The sequence below is a fragment of the Tachysurus vachellii genome, chromosome 12 (genome assembly GCF_030014155.1).
Source record: "Tachysurus vachellii isolate PV-2020 chromosome 12, HZAU_Pvac_v1, whole genome shotgun sequence".
NCBI lineage: Eukaryota > Metazoa > Chordata > Actinopteri > Siluriformes > Bagridae > Tachysurus > Tachysurus vachellii.
This window is the reverse complement of record NC_083471.1, coordinates 13,452,708-13,470,264: the sequence shown is the minus strand read 5'-3', so window position 1 is coordinate 13,470,264 and position 17,557 is coordinate 13,452,708. Positions and strand designations below refer to the sequence as shown.

Genomic DNA, 17,557 nt, shown 5'->3' with positions numbered 1-17,557 from the left:
AGTGCGTGTGTCTGTGTGTGTTTACGTGTGTGTGTGCGTGTGTACGTGTGTGTGCGTGTGTACTCAGTTCGCTGTTTATTCACTAGGCTACCCAAGTAACCTGCATGTCAGACTACACAAACGGTGTCTTTAGGATATATCCCAATTATCTGCAGCTGCCTACATGAGCGCACTCTTGTTGTGAGTTAAAATCAGCTATTGCACACTAAACAATTATTACTAAACAATACGTGCTTAAATTGAGACACAACCACTAGCCTTCTCCTGTAGCGACCATATGGGACGCTATGCCGCTCCCAGAGGTAAGTTGCCACGGCGACGCGTGCACGAGGAGGCAATGCGCGCTAAGGTACCCGGGAAAATCTCTCATCTCACGTCACGCTGTCCAACAAAGTAATGGTTTGGGTTTAGGACAAAGTCAGAGGTTCGAGTGTGCGACAGTGCAGCGGGGAGAAGCAAGCCGGACTGCTGTCAGAGTGAACATGTCCACATTAAGTGATTCTGGTTTTGAAGAAGACCTTCACAGTCCTTCCCCATCTCCTCAGCACTCCACATGGCACTGGCCAGGATCCATCTGCTACAGATTGACAGCTGACTGCCTTCACAGCGACTACGACGAGAGCTGCTTCAGAATCCAGAGGAACAATGAGGAGGACTTCCTTGCTCTGGACTGTTTGGCTCATCAGCCACAGGTAACAGGTGTACATTAAAAAAATCTTTACTTCTTTAGCAAAACTTACACGCCTCTTCTTAAAAAAAATTTGTGGTTAAAATTTGACTTAATGGTTAATTAATGATTAATTATTAATTATGCAGCCAATTGCATGACATACTGTTCCAGTGATTAGATCAGAATCTGATCAGATTTTCCATGTCAGTGATGTTGATGACGGTGATGACAAAATACATGACGTATTGCCAGTCAGTACATCAGTACCGATCAGACCCAAACTATGACGTATCAATAAATAATTTTGTTCAAGTCGAATAAAACGCTTGTTGGGACACGCTGGACATTAATAGAATATAATCAATTCAATTCCAATTTTATTCCTCTGTAGCACTTTGTACTATGTACATTGTAGTAAAGCTGCTTTACAGGAATATAGACACTTAGGATATACATTATACAGCTTATTTACAAATTTATCCCTAATGGGAGAATATAAGGAAGAAACCTCAAGACACAAAAAGGAGGCCATCCTTGTCTAGGGGACAGCAGAGAGTGTGATTATGAATTGTTTCCCTTCTATAACCTTGTACTATATGGTACAAAAGTGCAATAAAAAAGTCTGTCATATTGAATTAATGCAATCTATCCACAGTAATCTCATGTATCTTCAGGCTGCCCATGTGGAGACATCCTCCACAGCAGTGAGCCGCCTCCAACTGAGCAGGAAGCAGGTTGCAGTTTGACCCTGACCCAGCTAAGAGTCTGTGGCTATTTTGTGCAGGTTCTCCCAATAACCATGCAGTCTTTCACTGGTTCTCTCCCAACTCCCAGAAACATGGCTGTAGGTGAAAAATTGTGTGTGGGTTGTCCTGAAATATCAATCAAATTCAGGGTGCTGCCATATTCAATACACAATCAACTTTATTAAACTAAGACAAAGCAACGGAGAATGTTTCCAGATCTTTCTTCACTATATAATGAATATAGAGCTGGCTAAGTGGATAATGTGTTGGATTATTGATTTGATGGTTGTATTCGATGGATCAGGAAATCCAGGACGGGCCGACGAATACACGGCAAGATCTATCAGTTCCATACTGTATGTCTAGAATCTCAGATAGTTTCAGATCACTTGTCCTAAGGGCTTCTTTTGGCAAAGTAACTCAAAGAATCCGTTAAACTAGCTGGAAGAAAAAGGAACGCATTTAGGAAAAAAAACATTTTCATAAGATTTGGTTCTCCAGTTTGTTGATAGTAAAGGTCGAGATGGTCGAGTGATCAGCATTAATGTGACATGACTTTGGTTTGGTGTATTTTGTTGTGCTTTTCTTTTTCCTTCTTTTTCATTATAAAGGCAACTTCATAAAGGATTATGGCTCAAATATTTCACTTCTACAAGTAGTTTCGGTTTAGAACCATGTTGAATGTCCTGGCTACAGATTCTTCATGAAGCAAGTTGCAGAGAGTGTGTAAAGCTTCTTCAGTGATACTGTTAATACTCTGCATTATTCAGAAAACAGTCACAACTCTAACATCCTCTAAGAATATAAACACAAAGGAATCATGAAGAAAAGAGAGCTTTGTTTTTCAGATCTCACGCAACACCTCTGTCTGAAGCAGCTTCAGTTTCAACTCCCATTTCCAAAAATAAAAGTTCTGCCAATTTTTTCACAGATAACCGCTGAGGCACGCTGTAAACTGGTGAGCTGGCTCCTATCCGTTTACAAACACTTTAAGCTGTCTTTCGAGTCCTGTTGCTTGGCTGTGAACATCATGGACCGCTTTTTGGTCACAACATCGGTGGCAGCAGATTGTTTCCAGTTACTCGGCGTGACGTCTTTATTGATCGCGACCAAACATGTAAGTTTTAATGATTCTGAATGTCCACCTGACACACTTAATAAATAAATAAAATAGGAAAAAAAACAATTTAAAATGTAAAAATTGATTACAGCACACACCGTCATGTTTATTACAGCAGATCCACAAGCTGCTTTTTCTTGTAGAGAACCCCAATAGAGGCACCAGAATATTTGCCTTATTATATTCTAGGTCGCAAAGGGATTCTGGAACATTTGTATTCACAGAAATAAGAAAAGAAAAAATAAATAATGACAACCAGCAGCTCATCTGCAAGTGGACTGAGATACACACCACCTGCCACAAGGCTGTACCGTCTCTCTTCCATCAGCTAGATGAAACAGTGGTGTGATATTGTGACTCACAGATATATTGTTTCTTCTTGAAGCTAAAGTCAGTGAGGGAGTCTAGAAAATATTAATTCACTGACTGACGCTTTATTAGGAACACTACTAATACCAATAATAATACTGAGTAAGGCCTCACTTTGCTCTCAAAACAGAGTTATTCCTTGTGAATATTCCTAAATATTCCTTGTGAATCTGGATTCATGGACCCAGTTTGCCTAGTGTCAACAGTCCAGACTGGTGGAGGTTGTGTAATGGTGGAGGCAATGTTTTCTTGGCACAGCGTATTTGAGTATCATGTGTATCCCTTCATGACCACAATCTATCAGCTTCTGATGACTCCATCCAGCATGATAATATTCCAACACCCCAAAGCTGGATTCATATCTGGTGACTGGGAAGGTAACTAAAGAACACTGAACTCATTGTGATGTTTGTGAAACCAGTTTGAGACGATGTTTGCTATGTGACATGGTGTATTATCAATGCTGGAAGGAGCCATCAGAAGATGGTAGCTTGTGGTCATGAAGGGAAGCAGATGATTGGCAACAATACTCAAATACGCTGTTCCAAGAAAACATTCCCAACACCATTACACCACCTGCACCAGTCTAGACTGTTGACACAAGGCAGAATAGGTCCAATGGGTTTTCTGCTCTTATAGCTCCTCCACCCCAGGCTTTGCCGTGTTGTGCATCCTGAGATGCTTTTTTGCTCCTCACTGTTGATCAGAGCACTTATCTGAGTCACTGTAGACTTTCAGTCAGCTTGGATGTTCACTAGATGTTTTTACTGTATTGAAGTAAATAGAGAAGGTTGCATGTGAAAATCCCAGATCAACAGTTACAGACAAACTCTAACCAGTGCATCTGGTACAGACAATCACAAAGCGGTCAAAATCACTGAGATTAGAAACTGGCTGATTAGATAATGCCACAAATGAGTAGGTATATAGGTGTGCCTAATAAAGTGCACAAGCAGTGAGTGTACAAGCAGCTGTGTCACCAGTAAACAAAGCAATGCACACGAGGTTAACACAAATATTCTTCTTTTTAATAATTTAATTAGATAGAAATTACAACAGATAAGCACTCCTAATAGAGAATTTCTCCTCGATCAGAAAAAAATGTGCTTTAAGCGTCTACATTAAACAGCATCAGAGTGTTGATATGTGTGTTGTTGTGACTCTCTCAGGTTGAAGTTTTCTCCCCACGTATAAAACAGCTGCTGTCACTCTGCTGCGACGCTTTCTCCAGAGAGCAGCTCTGCAATCTCGAGTGCCTCATTCTCCTCAGACTCAACTTCCGCTTGGCCGCACCGACTCTCGCTTTCTTTCTCGACTACTTCATCAGCCGCGAGTTATCTAGACACACGACTGAAGCAGAGGAAAATATCCTCGATGAAGGAAACAAGCAGCAAAGCTGGAAAGCCACTGAAGAGAAGCTCTTCAGCGTGAAGAGGTATAAATGTTTAGCAGGTAAAGTGTGTGAGCTGAGTCTGGCAGACTATGCGTTCAACAAGTACCAACCATCTGTGATCGTACAAAGTGCTATAAACCTGGCAAAGGACCTGTTAAAGAGACAGTCTTCTGTCAAGCACATCAGCTGTTCAGAGATGTTAGACTTTCTCTGTGCTGAAGATGAAAAATCCCAGGGTTCGGACCATCGTGCTTTAATCCAGCAGTGCACACAAGAGCTACAGTTATTAGTGTCTCTCAACCAAGAGTCGATTCAGGACCTAATAACACTTTGAACTAGCACTGTGATGTCATCTCCAGAACATTTATATTTACTTCGGTTTAAATATGAAGGATGATTTATGTCATTATATTTTCTGTTGAAACATTGATTTATATATATATATATATATATATATATATATATATATATATATATATATAGATTCATGATATTTTTATTTGATAGTATTATTCACGTACACCTTGGCTGTCTGCAGGTTAGACTGTACAGATTTTACTGTATAATCTCTGTTACAATTAAAAAAAGCAGTTTCTGAATAATAAACAATGTACAATAGACACTGCATAAATTAAACAGGCCACGTCCATGTTCTCAACTTCTCACTAAATATGAGCGTGTATAGCAGACAAAAGAAATCAGCTTCATTGACTAAGATGAATAATAATGAACAAACCATTTTCATTTAAAAACAGCTGATTTAAAATCATTTAAAAACAGCTGATTCTTTGTCATTAAGCTCAAATATAACTGATATAACTGACTGTGGCATCACCTGGCTTTTCTTCTACTTCTTCTTCTTCTTCTTCTTCTTCCTCTTGTATAGTTTACGGCTTGTGGTGAAACTCTAGGATGATCCATCCATTCATTTTCTGTAGCACTTATTCTACTTAGGGTCGTGGGGAACCCGGAGATTATCCTATGTACCCAGGGCACAAGGTAAAGGATCCCTGAACATGGTGGCAGTAAATCACAGGATGAAATCAGACACACTCACACACTACAGAATATTTCGAGTTTGAGTCAGTCTATCGCACACTATAGACAATTTAGAGATACCAGGCAGTCTACAGAGCATGGATTTGGACTGTCGGAAGAAACTGGGAGTACAGGGAGGAAGCCCCTGAAGCATGGAGAGAGCATGCAAACTCCACACACACAAACACAAACAGGCACAGGGCTGAGGCAGAAAGAAAACCCTGCCCTGGAGGTCTGAGGGCAAACATGTAAACCACTAAGCCACTGTTTCCCCCAGGTATTTTACGCACTTTATTATATATACATGATAAGATTTAAAAGCAGGCTTAGTCTGTGTTAGAAAGAGTACTGTAGAAATGATGATATATTCACAGCTCTTTCTCTCTATTGAGTGGTTTAATACGTTTGTGTTTAAGATTCTCAAAGCAGCTTACAAGCCTAACCACTTAACTACTGGGGCAGAACCTAAACCTAGACCTAACGTTAGTGGTTCAATAGACCTGGGATCTGATCTCACAACATTCGGGTCACAGAGCAACTCAGATTAGCTTCATTCGCGTGACCGTGATTGGTCAGTTAAGAAATTTAGGAAATTCATGCACAATGACTTCACACACGTCTGTTATACGGAATCTCAAATTTGGAAAACAGCATCAGGGAATTAAAAGCATGACGCAAATGACAGTCTCCTAGCAAATCAAGTAGCAACAAATAGACAACAACATAAAATTTACAGACTTTTTCAGCCATTCACAGCGCAAGCAAGCAGATGGTGTTTTATGTTGCCTTAATTCCTCTGTGAAATTGTACTGAAAGCAGATGCCTGGTGAACTCATGACAGCTGGGACTTGATCAAATATACATTTTGTGCTGGATGAAGGAGGGGTGCCTCTGTGCTCAGCTGTCAATCCTAGAAGTCGGTGGAAACAGGAAGGTGATCTTGGTCGAGCGAAAACAATGTGAAATATTCAGTTTATTTGGCAGATAATTCATGATTGCTGTGCACTTACTGATTGCCGTTCCTTTGAAAATGTTTTCCATACACATGGATGTCAGAGGTCTTTTTCTTTTCTCTTTTAACACACTCGGAACGTAGCCTACCACTTAGCTAGTACAGTAGATTAAAAGCAGACTAAACTATATTCTTGTCAAATTAGGTTTAATAGTTTGCACCTGTTTTGTGCACATTGTAGTCACTTTAGTAAATGAAAGGCAGAAAATTGTTACAAATTGTATTTCCATTGGTGTATTGTGTCCTTGGGATGTGTTAGACGTTAGAGATAAGGTTCAATCAGACCCTTATGATGCAAAGGTCACGGTATGTTGAGTATCATTTTACTTTTTCAGTGTTATTTGGTGAAATAGATAAATTTAGTGCAGAGTTATAGATCAACCATGCAGGGTTACAGATATTTTTGATTAAATAAACAAAATGTTCAATATAATGTGGTGTGTTTTGTTTTATTTTATTCTCAGTCAATGATTTGCCCACCAAAAGCCTTACTAAAGATGCATAGATTTAACTTATGATTTAACTTATGGTGAATCTTTAATACACCATATTTTATAAAACTTTATTTTTATAACCAAGTTATTTACCGTTATTGTACTTACTAATGATGTACTACATTATGTGGCTAAAAACATAACACTTTGGGCATCCAAATGAAGATTTAATCCCCTTTTATGGTGTTATACACTAGATCAGACACTGGGGTCTGGGGTAGATCAGACACTAAAATTTACATATTTGCTTGCAAAAAAACAACAACAAAAAAAACACTTTTCACATGTTAAAGAAAGGAATTCAACTCACCCTATGCCCTAATAGCTAGTATTCCCCCATTTGGCTGGAATAACCTCAGTGAGAGCCATCTACCAGTTTCCCCAACTCTTCAATGCAGAATTCTTTCAGCTGTGTGAAGTTTGAGGGCTTTCTTGCATGCACAGTCCGTTTCATATAACCATTCCACAGACATTCCAAAATTCTCCATTTTTAACTTTTCAGCCAGTCCTTTATAGATTTACTGGTATGTTTTTTGTTATTTTGCAAGGTCCAGTTCTGCTTCAGCTTAAAATTTTTAACAGATGGTCTCACATGTTCCTCACACACCTTTTGATAGTATTCATCAGTAGAATTCATTGTAAATTCTATGATGATGACCTGGCCAGTTCCTGCTGCAACAAAGCATCTCCAAACCCTAACACTGCCATTAAAGGATTATTTATGAAATGGGCATGGCAAAAAATAATTCAAAGCCTATAACTCATAAAGGAAAAGTCTAATTTATACGACACTCATTGAGCACATGTGACATATGACCTTTAACAATCATGCCAAGTTTTATCTTGATTGGACGATAGGTGGCGCTGTAATTGGCAAAAAGCTGCACACCATGTATTTTCAAAGGACTGCGTTTGGCTGTAAATGGTCTTTTCCATTACTGATGTAAATCTTGAAAGACTTTAAAGTTTTGAAAATCCTTTAAGGCCTTAAACTCCCTAAAGGCCTTAAACGCTTGAACCCCGGGAAATGCTGCTTGCAGCTGTAATTAGGGGTTTAAGCGCGAAGCGCTGGAAACCTATTGTTTTCGGTAGGATTTATATTATTATTATTATTATTATTATTATTATTATTATTAGGGGTTCAAACGCGAAGCGCTGGAAACCTATTGTTTTCGTTAGGATTTTTAGGGGTTCAAGCGCGAAGCGCTGGAAACCTATTGTATTCGGTAGGATTTTTATTATTATTAGTTATTATTATTATTATTAGGGGTTCAAGCGTGAAGCGCTGGAAACCTATTGTTTTCGGTAGGATTTTTATTATTATTAGTTATTATTATTATTAGGGGTTCAAGCGCGAAGCGCTGGAAACCTATTGTATTCGGTAGGATTTTTATTATTATTATTATTATTATTATTATTATTATTACGCCCTACAAACGATTGTGCAGCCCAAACCGTAAGGCCTAGAGAGCTCAAACTTGGTCAGGTGGTAGTACTGGTCACAGTTACTCAGGCCCAAGGACTCAGCGAAATCGGCCAATCGGAAATCGGCCTCAACGCGTTTGTGCCCATAACTCCTAAACCGAATTTCCAAATCTCAAGTGCTTTATATCATTGGACTCCGTGGCTCATGACTTAAAAAACGTATATCTCCGATTTTATTTCCGCCCTTAAAATTTTTTCGCTATAGCGCATTTTGTCCGAAACCTACTTTTGCGAACTAGTCCTAGGTTTTTCCAATCCAGTGCAGTAACATTCTCTGGAGTCTCAATGTCAATAATTATCGAAAAAAAGTTGAAATTTTGATTCAGGGTCCTTAAGGGACCCCAAAACATTCGGACTGGGAGGAGCCAGTTTTACTAAAATAGCAATAACTCAAGAACTAAATGAGCTATCAACACCAAACTTGGGGACACATGTGAAAGAGGTCGAACTGAGGTCACAGCTCAAAAACCGTGGCGATTGGTCACTTGGTGGCGCTATGACAGAAAAATCACTAAAAACAGCTCTAACTATGCAAGTGTTGGTCCGATTGACTTCAAACATGGTGTGCAGTGTCTTTCTCCAAGGTGCCTTGAGTGTATGTAAGGACATTGGCATGTCTCAAAAAACATGGCCGCTATCGGCCAATGAAATTTGAGCACCAATTAGACAAGATTAATGGAGGCCTATCAGAATGAAACTCAGTGGGCATGTTCGACACGTGGTCCTAGAGGTCTGTAAGAAATTTGAAAGAAATCGGCCACTAGTTGGCGTTAAAGAGTTTTCACGCCACTGTAATCACATAGTGCTTAATAAATACACACAATATTGATATCATTTGATAGGTCTCCACATACTGAACAACTTTGCCTATTGGACCAATGCTGTCAATCAAATTGTTCATTAATTATTCTTGATCAGGTGAAAAACCTACTTTTGCAAACTAGTCCTAGGTTTTTCGCCTGATCGAGACCAATCCAGTGCAGTAATATTATCTGGAGACTTAATGTCAATAATTATCGAAAAAAAGTGGAACTTTATCCTTTGGCTTGGCATTAAAGGATTATTTATGAAATGGGCGTGGCAAAAAATAATTCAAAGCCTATAACTCATAAACGAAAAGTCTAATTTAAACGACACTCATTGAACACATGTGACATATGACCTTCAACAATCATGCCAAATTTGATCTTGATCGGACGATAGGTGGAGCTGTAATTGGCAAAAAGCTGCACACCATGTATTTTCAATGGACTGCATTGGCTGTAAATGGGCTTTTCCATTACTGATGTAATTGCATATAGGTTATAAATAATGGAGTGATTAATGTGTGTTAATTGAGTAATGTGACATAAGTGAGCAGTGTGACGCAAGTGAGCAGTGTGTTGCCAGTGAGCTGTGTGATGCCAGTGAGCTGTATGATGCCAGTAAGCTGTATGATGCCTGTGACCTGTCTAATGACAATAAGCTGAATGATGCCACTGACCTATGTGATGCCAGTGAGCTGTGCGATGCCTGTGAGCTATACAATGAAAGTGTGCACTATGATGAAACTGAGCAGTGTTATATATGTAACCTGTGTAATGAAAGTGAGCTGTGTGATGCAAGTTAGCTGTGTAATGTAAATGAGCAGTGTAATACAAGTGACCTGTATAATATAAGTGAATAATGTGATGTGCACTATAATTGTTGAAAAGATATATAAACCATATATTTCCAATGAATTGCATTAGCTATAAAAACCACTAGATGGCAGCAGAGGATCACTCGTTGGCTCATTCTATCAGCATCTGTTTTTTCCTAGGAATTTATACTTAAACATTTTAAAATCATCTTCATATCATTTGTTAGGTCTAGGTTTTCGGAACCACTTTGCTTGTACAATCAGCGCTGTAAATCAAATCATTCATTAAATATAGAACAAATAAGTATATTTAAAAAACTACTTTTGCAAGTTCTATAGGTTTTTACTTAATGTCAATGAAATAAGTTCAGTAAAATTCCTTAAACGCTTGAACCCCGGGAAATGCTGCTTGCAGCTTTAATTAGTTATTATTATTATTATTATTCCGCCCTACAAACGATTGTGCAGCCCAAACCGTAAGGCCTAGAGAGCTCAAACTTCGTCAGATGGTAGTACTGGTCACAGTTACTCAGGCCCAAGGACTCAGCGAAATCGGCCAATAGGGGGCGCTTCAGCGCCCCTCAACGCGTTTTTGCCCATAACTCCTAAACCGTATGGCCAAATCTCAAGTGCTTTATATCATTTGACTCCTTGGCTCATGACTTAAAAAACGTATATCTCCGATTTTATTTCCGCCCTTAAAATTTTTTCGCTATAGCGCATTTTTTTCCTAAACCTACTTTTGCGAACTAGTCCTAGGTTTTTCATCTGATCAAGACTAATCCAGTGCAGTAATATTCTCTGGAGTCTCAATGTCAATAATTATCGAAAAAAAGTTGAAATTTTGATTCAGGGTCCTTAAGGGACCCCAAAACGTTCGGACTGGGAGGAGCCAGTTTTACTAAAATAGCAATAACTCAAGAACTAAATGAGCTATCAACACCAAACTTGGGGACACGTGAAAGAGGTCGAACTGAGGTCACAGATCAAAAACCGCGGCGATTGGTCACTTGGTGGCGCTATGACAGAAAAATCACTAAAAACAGCTCTAACTATGCAAGTGTTGGTCCGATTGACGTCAAACTTGGTGTGCAGTGTCTTTCTCCAAGGTGCCTTGAGTGTATGTAAGGACATTGGCGTGTCTCAAAAAACATGGCCGCCATCGGCCAATGAAGTTTGAGCACCAATTAGACAAGGTTAATGGAGACCTATCGGAATGAAACTCGGTGGGCATGTTCGACACGTGGTCCTAGAGGTCTGTAAGAAATTTGAAAGAAATCGGCCACTAGTTGGCACTAAAGAGTTTTACACCACTGTAATCACGTAGTGCTTAATAAATACACACAATATTGATATCATTTGATAGGTCTCCACATGCTGAACAACTTTGCCTCTTGGACCAATGCTGTCAATCAAATTGTTCATTAATCATTCTTAATAAGGTGAAAAACCTACTTTTGCGAACTAGTCCTAGGTTTTTCGCCCTGATCGAGACCAATCCAGTGCATTAATATTCTCTGGAGTCTCATTGTCAATAATTATCAAAAAAAAGTTTAAATTTTGATTCATCGTCACTAAGGGGCCCCCAAATGTTCTAACACTGGTGGAGCCAACTTTTGCTAAAATGGCAATAACTCAAGAACCAAATGAGCTATCAACACTAAACTTGGGACACATGTGAAAGAGGTCAAACTGAGGTCACAGATCAAAAACCGCGGCGATTGGCCACTTGGTGGCGCTATGACAGAAAAATCACTAAAAACAGCTCTAACTATGCAAGTGTTGGTCCGATTGACTTCAAACGTGGTGTGCAGTGTTTTTGTCCAAGGTGCCTTGAGTGTATGTAAGGACATTGGCGTGTCTCAAAAAACATGGCCACTATTGGCCAATGAAGTTTGAGCACCAATTAGACAAGGTTAATAGAGGCCAATCGGAATGAAACTTGGTGGGCATGTTCGACACGTGGTCATAGAGGTCTGTACTAAATTTGAATGAAATTGGCCACTAGTTGGCGTTAAAGAGTTTTACGCTACTGTAATCACGTAGTGCTTAATAAATACACACAATATTGATAACATTTGATAGTTCTCCACATACTGAACAACTTTGCCTATTGGACCAATGCTGTCAATCAAATTGTTCATTAATTATTCTTGATCAGGTGAAAAACCTACTTTTGCGAACTAGTCCTAGGTTTTTTGCCTGATCGAGACCAATCCAGTGCAGTAATATTCTCTGGAGTCTTAATGTCAATAATTATCAAAAAAAAGTGGACCTTTATCCTTTGGCTTGCCATTAAAGGATTATTTATGAAATGGGCGTGGCAAAAAAATAATTCAAAGCCTATAACTCATAAACGAAAAGTCTAATTTATACGACACTCATGCTGCACACCATGTATTTTCAATGGAGTGCGTTGGCTGTAAATGGGCTTTTCCATTACTGATGTAAGTCTTGAAAGGCTTTAAAGTTTTGAAAATCCTTTAAGGCCTCAAACTCCCTAAAGGCCTTAAACACTTGAACACTTGAACCCCGGGAAATGCTGCTTGCAGCTTTAATTTATTTTCGGATTTGTTAATGTGTTTTCGGATTTGTTAATTTGTTTTCGGATTTGTTAGTGTTTTTGGATTTGTTAATTTGTTTTCGGATTTGTTAATGTGTTTTCGGATTTCTTAATGTGTTTTCGGATTTGTTAATTTGTTTTCAGATTTGTTAATTTGTTTTTGGATTTGTTAATTTGTTTTCGGATTTGTTAATGTGTTTTTGGATTTGTTAATTTGTTTTGCACTTCTCGGCCACCGTAGAAACATGTTTGATTCTCTTCATCCCATTCATTCATTCATTCATTCATCTTCTACCGCTTATCCGAACTACCTCGGGTCACGGGGAGCCTGTGCCTATCTCAGGCGTCATCGGGCATCAAGGCAGGATACACCCTGGACGGAGTGCCAACCCATCACAGGACACACACACACACACACACACACACTCTCATTCACTCACGCAATCACACACTAGGGACAATTTTCCAGAGATGCCAATCAACCTACCATGCATGTCTTTGGACCGGGGGAGGAAACCGGAGTACCCGGAGGAAACCCCCGAGGCACGGGGAGAACATGCAAACTCCACACACACAAGGTGGAGGCGGGAATCGAACCCCGACCCTGGAGGTGTGAGGCGAACCTGCTAACTACTAAGCCACCGTGCCCCCCTCTCTTCATCCCAGTGAATGGAAATTTTGAATTCTACAGCATACAAAGACATACTGTACAACTGTCTGCTTTCCAACTTTGGGGGTATAGTGTATCTTCTGATGCTGGTGACTTCCTGGTAATTTATTATAATGACCTGTGATCCAGTTTCACTGGAAGCCATACATGCCAGTCATGTAATTGCTTTTATTTTCTGAACTTGTGTAAGCATTATATGCAGCATATATGCAAGTATTCCTATTCATATATCAGTGACAATGCTTTATTCATCTGTTTCAAAAGGGAATTTCAGGTTATTCGCTATTTCTAATCTTTTTGTATAACAAAACATTAAAACATAATTGTATCTTAGTAGCAAAACATATTATCCTGTTTAAACATCTATAATAATCAGTTATATTAAAGCACCATCATTGAAGTGATAGTATCAGGACTGAACACATACTAACTCTACCAACATAGCAAAACATGGTTAAACCTACCAACATAGAGTAAGCCATAGAGACCTCAGCATTAAACAGATGATTTGGACACATACATTAACAGTCCGTTTTATTATAAACATCTGTACATCCAGATACCATTTTCTAAAATCACAATGCAGAAATTCATACAGATTACCAGCTAAGAGTAATCTGTAGAGTAATAGTAGTTAATGTTCCTTTCAAACATCTAAATGATGGGATGGGGAAGATGGGATTTCAGTGAATTTGACTGCAGCATGATTTTTGAACACAACCATCTTTAAAAGTTACATATAAGTCTGTTTACCTACACCAAATGTTTTCAATTGGTTTGAAGTTTCAAGAAATACTATTTAAATTGTATTGTATGTATCTAAAACATTGCGATCCCACTCAATTATTTGCTAATTTGTGCATTGCATAAAATCCAAACAAAACTCATTTCATTCACACCACTGCACAATTTTTCCTATTTGATTTAGTTCAGTTCAGTTTAGTTTTATTTCTATAAAAAGCACAATGGACAACAATAGACAAAAAAAAAAGCACAATGGACGTTGTCTCAAAGCAGCTTAGTTTAACACATATTTATCCCTAATGAGCAAGCCTGAAGCAACAATGGTGAGGCAAAACTCAGATGATATAAGGAAGAAACCTTAAGAGGAACCAGATTCAAAGGGGAATGTGATTATAAATGATGTCCTTTCTACACCTGTATGTAGTAAGCAATATATTTCTCAATTTATTAGATTTAAAATAAATTCCTTTCTGCCAATGCCAAATGTTCATCAGATGTTGAATTCACCAGATTACTTCAGATCTACACCACTTTATCACATAAATCCTATTACTAATGGATTCTTTGGTTGCTTGTACTTATAGGTACTGAGTGACTGGTGTGGAAAACATCCACTGTGCATGGTCTTGTTGATGAGACCTCGTGAATGCATTGCTCAACTCGACAGATATTACTTTTTAGCTGTTCCGTTACTTTACCAACACCTCCTTTCATGACTATTATTACGATAGGCGGCGCCACGTGCGCACACTGTTTTGCCACCCGCTAAAAAATTCAAAGAGTAAACGACTCCTGCTCCTCGGCTTTCTATTGGCTGAGAGAGCTGGAGGTGGGGCTTGTATTTAATTATTCACATGGAAGGAAGACAAACTTAGTTGGTTCACAGGGATTGCAGTGTGAAAGCACTGACCTGCGATATAACTTTTAAACATTTATTGTCGCTTTCTTTTCCGCCGGACAGTTATAGATATGTAATAGACCTCTTTTTGGACACTTTATTCAGACGGTGGGATTGTTGTGGTATCACCAGGAGATTCACCAGGAGATTCACCAGGAGATTCACCAGGAGATTCACCAGGAGATTCACCAGGAGATTCACCAGGAGATTCACCAGGAGATTCACCAGGAGATTCACCAGGAGATTCACCAGGAGATTCACCAGGATCATTATACTGCGGGTTTATTGGTGACAAACGTGGCTAGTTTAGTTTGTACAGTAAACCGGCACCTGTGTGAAGAATATGTTGGATTTTCTGCCTTTATTCTCCTCTTGTAGAAACTTCTAGAGCTAAAAGTCTTGTGAAACTCAGACACACAGCAGAAGCCGCAGAAACTTTACTATTTCTTACTCAGGACGTTGTGTTGGTTCTCATCATGACGGAGCACAGATACTTCAGTTTGGATGAAACATCACTTCAGACCCTGGTGAGTTCATTTTAAAGCCAATGTGCTGAGATTTATTAATATATCTGACTAAAGAACACGACAAACACAGGGTGAGAAACAAGAGCCTGTTTGTATCACTGTTTCTGTTATAGAACTAGTTTATATTCTACTCTTGTGTACTAAATATAATTGAATCATTTAATAGTATTTTCTCAGATATTGCCATTGAGTCACGATACTCGTGTGTGTTTTTTTTTTTATATTGAATTAGTGTTTATACAGGAAAACTACAAAATACAAAAAACGAATCGTTCTAATTTTTATTTTGTAGAATAAACAGTAAAGCAATAAATTCAAAAAGCTGGACTTTGGCCAAGCTAACACCTGACGCGCGCGCGCGCTCAGACAGACAGACACACACACGCACTTACCGACACAGACACACACACACACACACATACACACACCGTCTGACACACCACTTCAACTGAAAAGAAAAATACTGCTCACTTCCTTTAAAAAACGTTTAGTGAGCACATTTGGTTTTGTAATCATTTTGAAATTATAATTATAAAAATATTTGAATAAAAATTCTTGGTGACATAAGCAAGCATAAAATGGTGAATGTTTTTTATTACTGTTATTTCTTTTTAATGCATTTTCTTATGGTTTTGATTTGCAGCCAAAAATACTCCAAGCCGTTGCGTTTCCCACAACAGGAAGTATAATGTGTCATTTTCAGTTTGGCTCATTTTGTTTCTGTTAAAATGTCATTTTTTTCCTGAACATGGGAACATTTTAGGGTGTGTGCTGGACAGGAAGCAGGCACTTGGATATGGTTCTGTTAACTACATTAGCACGCTCAGGCATGAGTCTGTAGATGAGAGCTGATACGTCTATCTTGATTTCTGACAAAAGGACAGCCGATGCAGTTCCCATCATGTGAGGGCATCTGTGTGATCAAAAAGGCTTTGACATCAAGACTTCTCATGATACCGTAACAATGGCGTCGTACACAATGAAGACTCTTAATAGACATCATAACAGATTCAAATGAATTTTAACCATCTTTTTTCTGTAAAATATTGGCACAGAAAGACTGCACTGATTGAGCGGTTTGAGAAAGCAGATACTTCAGTTGAAGGTGGCAGACAGGTTGCGGGTAGCTTGGGCATGTCCCTGTGAGTTCATGATTTACAGACCTGTGTGTGTAGGACTTCCTTTTTAGCTACACTTTATATCCTCTAGCTCTACATGAAACACACACATACCTGACCAGAGGTGTGTCATTGCTTTAGCATGTCACACATTACAGAGCGATGTCACAATAACATTTACGGCATTTAGCAGATGCCGTAAATGTTATTACACGATAACACGTTTGTATAGCCGATTCATCTGATATACCCAGTATGAGCCTCAAATCTAACCACTTCAGATGAATCAACATTGTGTTAATGTTCTGCTTTTGTGTGTGCCAGTAAATAATTATTTAGTATTACAGTTTTTGTCAGCTACAATACTTGAACTTTATCATAAGTGGCATTACAAAGTGTTAGTATTGATAAAATAATCATGAGACAGAACAATAAACAGTTTCTTCAGGATTTGGTGGAGGTTTTTCTGTTTGTTGCAGACAAATTTTTTTTTTTAAAAAATGTGTGATTTTATTATTATTTACTTTTAGCAGAAAACTACTCAGATTGGTGAAATTGCAAGCACAGGATTCTTTTTAACTCCTAGCAGTAAAGACACTTGTAATCAGAATCAGGGTTATTGGCCAATTTGTTTTTACACTCAAGGAATTGTTGGTGTCCCTCAAAAGCACAGACAAAGTGTATATGGTGCATAGTAGTGCAAATGACAGTAGTGTACGTCACACATGACGACTGTTTGTACACACAAATATATACACACAATATAAACACACAATATATAGTACAGAATGTGTGAGTAGTGCATGCAGCAGTACTTTAGTCATCAAGTCGTCTCATTTAAAAACGTTACCCTTTGTGCCTTACTAGCACCATTAGTAATATTTTAGAAAGTTTCTTGAGTACTGTGAAACGTGAGGACGATAGAAAACAGAACGTTGGATGTTTCATCGAGTGTCCAATCCGTGGCTCATCATCTCATCCGTTTGTCGTTTGTTTTGACAACATAAACGGAAAACTCACATTCCTGCACGCACCCGTGTCTCTCATAGAAAGTCATTACATTGACTTCAACTGTCAAGTGCATCTTCA

The 17,557-nt window shown here is 38.7% G+C and overlaps 2 protein-coding genes across 8 annotated transcripts in view; both read left to right on the top strand.

Moving 5' to 3' along the window:
• Window positions 1–482: 482 nt before the first annotated feature.
• On the top strand, window positions 483–4,632 carry LOC132855364 (cyclin-O protein B). The gene is made up of 3 exons (XM_060884258.1): window positions 483–692; window positions 2,348–2,533; window positions 4,075–4,632. The coding sequence occupies exons 1-3, from the start codon at window positions 483–485 to the stop codon at window positions 4,630–4,632; spliced, it is 954 nt and encodes a 317-aa protein (XP_060740241.1).
• Window positions 4,633–14,798: 10,166 nt separating this feature from the next.
• smtnb (smoothelin b) overlaps window positions 14,799–17,557 on the top strand; it is a 66,125-nt gene continuing 63,366 nt past the window's right edge. For 5 of the 7 annotated variants that reach the window (XM_060883600.1, XM_060883596.1, XM_060883593.1 and 2 more), the window contains exon 1: window positions 14,799–15,350. In XM_060883600.1, coding sequence (XP_060739583.1) covers window positions 15,300–15,350 — 51 coding nt within the window. In that variant the 5' untranslated portion in view covers window positions 14,799–15,299. The remainder of the gene's footprint in view (window positions 15,351–17,557) is intronic. The other 2 variants (XM_060883594.1, XM_060883592.1) reach the window with 1 other exon arrangement.

Excerpts from the sequence above, each read along its gene's own strand:
- LOC132855364 (XM_060884258.1), top strand. The coding sequence starts at position 483 with ATGTCCACATTAAGTGATTCTGGTTTTGAAGAAGACCTTCACAGTCCT. Across the intron at positions 693-2,347 it reads GTTTGGCTCATCAGCCACAG|ATAACCGCTGAGGCACGCTG; the intron begins GTAACAGGTGTA and ends ATTTTTTCACAG. Across the intron at positions 2,534-4,074 it reads TATTGATCGCGACCAAACAT|GTTGAAGTTTTCTCCCCACG; the intron begins GTAAGTTTTAAT and ends TGACTCTCTCAG.